This window comes from Argopecten irradians, chromosome 13 (assembly GCF_041381155.1).
Source record: "Argopecten irradians isolate NY chromosome 13, Ai_NY, whole genome shotgun sequence".
Classification (NCBI taxonomy): domain Eukaryota; kingdom Metazoa; phylum Mollusca; class Bivalvia; order Pectinida; family Pectinidae; genus Argopecten; species Argopecten irradians.
The window spans coordinates 34,632,412-34,640,255 of NC_091146.1; the positions used below are offsets into that span (position 1 = coordinate 34,632,412).

At 32.7% G+C, this 7,844-nt stretch overlaps 1 protein-coding gene across 2 annotated transcripts in view; it reads left to right on the top strand.

Annotated features, from left to right (window-relative positions):
* LOC138306209 (uncharacterized) overlaps positions 1-7,627 on the top strand; it is a 39,533-nt gene extending 31,906 nt beyond the window's left edge. For both annotated transcript variants that reach the window (XM_069246609.1, XM_069246610.1), the window contains one exon: positions 1,035-7,627. In XM_069246609.1, the coding sequence (XP_069102710.1) occupies positions 1,035-1,142 (108 nt within the window). In that variant the 3' untranslated portion in view covers positions 1,143-7,627. The remainder of the gene's footprint in view (positions 1-1,034) is intronic.
* The last annotated feature ends 217 nt before the right edge of the window (positions 7,628-7,844 follow it).

A 7,844-nucleotide genomic window follows, 5' to 3' on the forward strand; every position in this document is an offset into this window, starting at 1 on the left:
ACATTTTCATAAAGATTTTGGTATTCCAAGATGGCCACTGGCCCACTTCCTGTTTTCAGGTTTCACTCTCCGATCTCAATGAAAATTGGTCTATAGGGGTTTTAATTGATTCAGAAGGGGGAACTTTAGGTGAGGACAATCATATTTTATGAAGGACCAAGCTAAGACCCATGGGGATAGTATGGCGGAGGTCCAAAATGGGAGCTTTGCTGAAATTTGGCTTTAAAATCTGACGACTCCTCATATTAATCCTTGAATTGGTTACAACCATATATGGATGAAGGGCTACCAAGTTTGTTCAACAAATGATATTTACCTATTTCAGAAACTTACATATTCAACTAAGGAGTTCCTTGTATTGTTTATATTAATCGTTAACCAATTTGCTTTATACTGTGACTTTGTTGTTTTGTGCCATGAGTCAGATGACCGTTTAATTTTTGTGAATTTTCTTTCTAATCCTTTAAAGTTCCATTCTTATGACAGGTTTAATATGTGAAATCGTGGTTATGATAATTTTTGCGAAGTATTGAATTTTTGCGATTTTGGATGGACATGTGAATTTCGCAAAATTAAAACCCTCGCCAATATTAGCGACTATACAGTATATTGACTCTGGCTGTTCTGACCGCCCCTCTCAGACACTTCTGATGCCGCTTGACTGAGGAAGATGAGGGCCCCATAAGGGATAAATTATAATAAATTCCTTTAATATAATTGTTAACATTAAACTTATCATAGAGCCTTGATCAATATCTACTCAATTCAATACAATGAGGCCACTATTTTAAATCAAGGGGAGGTAATTTATAGGTTATAGATGGTTCTCAACAGGATTTGCAGTTCTACCTTATCATCATTGCTCAACATCTTAAATATGGAAATATTGAAATACTCACTGTTCAGGAAAAAATAATAAAACATATTTTTATTTATTTTTATTTTGATTGATTTGAAATCAATTTACTGTTACAGTATTTTAATTTGATTTCTTTTGAACTTATTTACATTTCAATTTATATTTTGAATTTCAGATGCTAGATGATTACATCATTTTAGGCTTATTTCCTAAATCTCTCCTAAAACAAGAGATTTCTGGCAAGGGAGAGCACTCTGGTGGGATGGAGGACCAAGATGAATGAAGATCAAGATATTAGTTGAAGCAAAACATATAATAAGAGAGATTTGAATGTATGATTCAAGAAAAAAAAACCAGGTAAAATTATGAAAATACATATGATCTAAACTTTTAATTTTTTCATCTAAAAGAATATTTTTAATGGATATTAACTGGAGGTCCCTCTGCTGTCAGCAAAGATGATGAAGATATTTTCAATCTCTCTTATTTATGTTTCTGATCAAAGTCATTCCTCACAATCAAATAACTTGTGTTAAATCACGATTATTATCTCCCTTGGACTAATCAAATTAGATCCATGTAAAATGGACTCTTATCAAATTTTTGCTGTATTTATCGGAAAACAACCCTCAATCCGCCAAAAAGCCCATGTCTACAAAAAAGTCATAAAAAACCTCCTCATTGCCTTTGTAGAATGAAGAGTTTTAAGATTGAGAGCTAAAAATAGATGAGAAAACATTAACTTTTATACTGGCGGAATTTGGAAGAGGGTATACCTTATTTGCATATTACAGAGTTATCTGCCCTTTCGGGGAGGTATTGATTGTGACATCATGGTTTTGGGAGCGTAACGTCATACTTTTCTGAGAAAATGATGTAAATTGCACTCACAAGATAATGACTTCACAATGGCTACCTACCCGCAAGGGAGCTAACTCAGTAATATGCAAATATGAAACAATGAGTATCATTAAGATACTTTCTTTCTCTCATTTTGTTGTTGTAAATGTACTAGATATTAGATTAGGGCGTACTGGTTATAGTCTGCCCATGCTCAGTAGTGTAGCTTTGTTTTAATTGGCCACTTTGATAGCTTCCAAATTTTAATCACTTATTTTTGTGGGATGGAGGACACATGTGATAGACTTAAAGATGAACATATAGGACAATATTAAGGGGCTGTGTTAAAACCAAAATTGTTTTAAGTTCAGTAGGAATGGGTTTAGGGGCTGTTTCAAAACTAAAATGGTTTTATGTTCAGTAGAAATGGGCTTAGGGGCTGTTTCAAAACTAAAATGGTTTTATGTTCAGTAGGAATGGGCTTTGGGGCTCTTTCAAAACTAAAATGGTTTTATGTTCGGTAGGAATGTGCTTAGGGGCTGTTTCAAAACTAAAATGGTTTTATAGTCATAAGGAATAAGCAAAGGTTTGTATCAAAACAAATTTTATTTTGATGGTTAGTAAGAACTTGCTAAGTGGTTGTATCAGTAAAAATATATTTGATGGTCGATTGAAATGTTAAAATAGTATGTTAGAAGGATACAGAATAGAACAAATACTATCCTTTCTCCATGAAATGATCAGAATAACAAAACGAAATTAAATCTTTTTGTTTTCATGTAAAAAAGTAGAAGTTCTTTTTTATACGACCCCCTTGGCGTTGCCAAATGTGCATCCATGAAAAAAAGGGGAAACAATTTTGATACAACCCCCTCGCGTATTTTAGTGGGCATCCATGAAAATTTATAATGGTTTTTTAGACCACCCCTTAGCATTGCCTAATGTGTGCCTGTGAAAGCAGATGATTTAAACATCTAGAAATTAAAGATGATGTGTAATATGATGTAACAAATTGGATGATGCATATCAAATGTTGTTTTTATAAAACTTGTAACATATAAGAAAACTTATATGTGGTGGACAGGAATCAGAGTGAGCTAAAATAGATAGAAATATTGTATACTTTTTAATTTTAATAATATATTATATGTATATGTAGAGATTTTAATATTATTATTAATTGGCCTGGAGCCAAGTTGTTGATGTTATGTTACAGTATAGCTTTAACCCCTAAAGACACAGATGGACTCATCTTGTTTTAAGACTGGAACAGTCCATAATGAAATTTCAGGTAGGAGTTGATGAGAAAAAGAAATCCAATGGTTGTTGATCAAAATGTTTATGGTAAAAAAAATAAAAAAAATGATAAAGTACAATTACAAAGTCAGCATATTTTGAGTGTAATTAAGATTTTGCAAACTTGTTTAGTTTATAACACAAAATGACAGACTCATCTGATTTTTTCTGGAAATTGTGAAATTTGGGATTGGAAAGAAAGTTTTTCATACAGTATATGGGCTCAAAGTGAAATTAAAATTGAATTTAGAAACAAATTGCAAATAAATACGAGAATCACTATGACCAGTTTCATATCAAATTATCAAAGTGTTTCATAAGTTTCTGTGCAATATAACCAGGGTTGAACTGTTTGGATAAAGACACAAAACGTAGATTTGTATGGAAACATACAATGTAGGTAAAATGCTACAAACTTGCTCACTTTAAAGAATTACTACAAAATTTGACTCAGGTGATGAATCATTCAAAATATTATCAAATTTATCATGAAATACCAGCTATACATAATGTAAGTATATAAATTTTTCTTTGTTTTCGTATTAAAATCTGGATTCTGTTTGGCTGATTTTTTCATATCTTTATCAAAACAATACAAGAATGGCTCGAAAAAACTAATGTTATCATGATGTCACAATGACAATTTGGAATATTAGTTGATAAACCAACGGAATTATTAACATATTATTGTGTCATCTAGCCTAAATAATTAATTGTAAACCTTTATTTATTAAACTATTAATTTATTGGGTTATGAAAAAAAAAGTTTTTTGAGAATTACATCCAAAAGCACAATGGCGTTTTTTACACATGTCTTGTTTGTGTCTAGTTAAAGTGTTGAACATTGGAAGGGTTTAATTTAAAGGAATATATTTATATTTTTTTCTTATTTCATTGATTCTACAATTGTTGCCAAAAACGTGTGAATAAGTTTGTTTGGACAATAAAGTACAAGTTCCTCAGCATTTATAAATGTGAAGGCCTAAATGTGTTCAAGACCTCATTCTACCCTGTACACAAATTTGGACTCGTCTAACCCAAAGACTGGAACAGTTCATTACAAAATTAGAGGGGTGAATGAGTTACGAGAGTGAAGTTTTTCTGTGTTCAACTGATTTTATAAAAATCAGCCAATGACAATAACGTTAACACAGCGGGTAACCAGATTAGTGTAACTGCAGTTAGCACAGGGGTTAGCCAGATAAATATAACTGCAGTTAACATAGGGGGTAACCAGATTAGTGTAACTGCAGTTAGCACAAGGGGGTAACCAGATAAATATAACTGCAGTTAACACAGGGGGTAACCAGATTAGTGTAACTGCAGTTATGATGAATTGTTCTTTATCACACAACTGGCCCTTCCAGCCATGTCATACGCCCATGTCATAGAAATCGTAAGGCATATATGTAATAACACTATTATGATGCCACATGTAGTTTTGACGTCATAATCTATATATACGTCACATGGTTGTCTCAGTAGATGGAAAAGTCGCATCCGAACCGGATTTACTTGTATTTCTTTTAATAAAAGTTATGTGATAAATAGAATCTTACACTCATAGCTATGTAATTATCAAACTCGTTAAATAATTTGATATGCCACTCACCTAAAAGCTTGTGATATATCAAACTATTGAACTGGATTGCTAAATTTTATATTATGTAGCCACTCATGTAAGACCTACGTTGGTTAAGCCAGAAACATACCTGTCTGTTCGGTTAACAGACAGTATGATTTAGCGAACTGCAGTTACCCTGATCCTGTTACTCCCTGTATAAGGAGTTAAAACTACAGCACCACGCATATGCCTATAGCGAGTTCTTAATGTGGTTAGTTAGTTTTTCCGATATTGTCTTTGTATTTTTGTTTTTTCTTTGAATTTTTTCTATCTACTATATGGATGTCTTAACTTATTTCTGTATGAATAAATGGGAAATTGACACACCCTCCTTTAGATATAAAATTTGTATAATTTTCCGATCCGATATTTTATTTACGAAATATCAGTATTTTTGTGGGCCGTTATATATATTTCCTTCTTTGTTATTACCGAAATGTCGATACAAAAATTGTAAGCTAAATCGAACCAAAATACAGTATGAAAAAACAATTACCATAATGATGGGCTACACGTAAGAGTTAGCATTTTTCGATAAGTATATTTTATGATCCATTAATAAAACAATCTTTGGACTTCATTTTAAACTTAGCCAATTAAAGATGACGTAACTTTTGTAACAGCCAATCAAAGATGACGTAACTTTTGTAACAGCCAATCAAAGATGACGTAACTTTTGTAACAGCCAATCAAAGATGACGTAACTTTTGTAACAGCCAATCAAAGATGACGTAACTTTTGTAACGTCATCTATGATTGGCCAAGTCTAAACAAAAAGCTGATTCATGATCTTGAAGCTAGGTTTACACAAAGAAACAAAATTGAAATACACTGAATATAAAGGGAAAAACCGGAAGAACATAGTCGACTCACCTTTGGCATGGTGCTGTAGAAAGTAGGTTTTGTGCAAGATATTTTGTAGCAGTCCTTAGAAACTATGTATAATATATGTGTATTTCATAATGAACATGGAAGTTGTATCTGCTTAAATATTCTGTGATAATGAATATACTGTAGACGGACACATTTTAGCGGTAGTCTTATTTTAGCGGGAGAAATACTGCGCTTTAATACGGCTGCGCTATTTTTTTCTATTTCTATTTCCATTTATATAGTCATTATGTAGAATGCACGAACTCATCATTGCCTTTTCCTATTCAAAATCGCTTTTGCGCTAAATTTTTTTTATTGTGTCAAAATAAGTACATGTACGTTGACAGCATTGTGCTATAATAAGATAGATGAGGCATTGGAGAATTATTGGGGAAATACATATCGGAAATGTACATCATTTCAGCAAAGTAGGATTTTTTCGTTCTTTAACTTGTAATTTCTCTCTATTTGATTAGTTGCAAAGTACTATTATCATAAAAACTAATTTTGTTTTATAGGGAAATTCCCAGATTTTACATCATGTGTCATGTGATTTAAAGGGGAATTCCCAGATTTTATATCACGTTTCATGTGATTTAAAGGGGAATTCCCAGATTTTATATCACGTGTCATGTGATTTAAAGGGGAATTCACAGATTTTTACCTCACGTGTGATGTCGATTACACGGGAATTCCCAGATGGGGAATTCCCTGATTTTTACATCACATGTCATGTGATTTAAACGGGAATTTTGCATGTATTTACCTGTCTGTCGTGTAAAGTAAAAAAAAAAAGTTTGCAAGATTTTGCATCATCTGTCAATTGAAATAAGATTTTGTATCTTTCACATGTAGTATTCAGGGAATCCTGTGAATTCTTAGCATTTGTCTCATTTTAAAACGGGATTTAAATGTGAAAGTTTCATTTCTATCAGCAGGGACTTATGGGCTGTATTGTTAAACAATAGCTGAGAAGTTCCATCGATTCATTCACTCCTTTAAATACAATGTAGTTAAGTCGAATAGATTCAAACATACGTAATCCTCACGTCAGATCTGTTATCGAATTTGTTACACTTTACCATAAGAACATTCCTTGAGTGTGTGTTTTGTATTATCCCTAGGACTAGCTTTTATACTGATTTATATTTATATTCATGTTGTATTTTTTACATCGCCATGGCGTAAATCTGTCTCTCAGCACTGCCATTTAAAAAAAGCGTAGAATTTTCGAAACGATTCTGATAAAACTCTTGTAGAAGCATATACTAAGTTGAAGAAGGTAAATTGGTTGATGCATATTATGATCACAAGATTTTCATATATTGTATGTGTGGACTTTATGTAATTCCGTCTTTGTATGTTACAAAGTTACCTCCCTTAGGTATCAGTAGGGAGGTCATTATCAAATGAGCGAAATTCACGCATGTTGTTTGCTCCGAAAAGTATGACGTTACACTCGCAAACACATGACGTCACCATCAATACCTACCCACAAGGGCAGATAAATCTGTAATATGCAAATACAGAATACATCTGTATCAATATTTAAAAAGAGCACGCTATGTAACAAATTGTTTGGAGGGAAGTGCCTTTAAGTGTGTGTGGACACTTAGGTTCCGACATTCCTCAGAAATCATATCCGAGATTATTAAAGATGCTCCACCGCTGACAAATGGTAATTTTTCACTATTAAAAAGTAAAAACAGGAGCAGACGATTTAGTATTTTTCTTCATTTACGAAAGCTACTTACTTTACACTATTACCACCATTGAAAAGTTTGAGCTTCTAATTTTACTTCAAGTTAAAATATGAAAAATAATTAATTGCATCCCGAAAAAATTCCGTGGCACTATATTCTATATGGAATGAAGTACTGATTGCTCATGCACCACAGGCGAAAGAAATTATTTTATATTATTTTTTGAGTTAATTAGGCATATATATACACGATTTAACACAAACTATTGTTCAAATGATGAATATCATTCATACTCTGTCGGTGGTGGAGCATCTTTAACGATTGCCCTAGATATTGTCATTGTTTGAGATGGATAAATAGCTATGTCTAAATTAACTGTTGTACGTTCCATTTACTTTTCACGTTTTTCTATTAAACATGTCATTCCGTGAACCTTTTGTGTTTTTCATTGTTTTGTCAACTGTGAAAGTGGCATGGGTCTAATTCACGTACCACGTGATACCTGATTGTAGTACTTTTGTTTCTCTTGACGATGGAATGACGTCAAAAGATAATATCCCACGCTAGCGTCTTTTCAGCGGGAAGACTTGCATACGTTCCATCACCTCTGAAGTTACTAGAGATTCGCGGTGTGAATATTTTCGCCGCA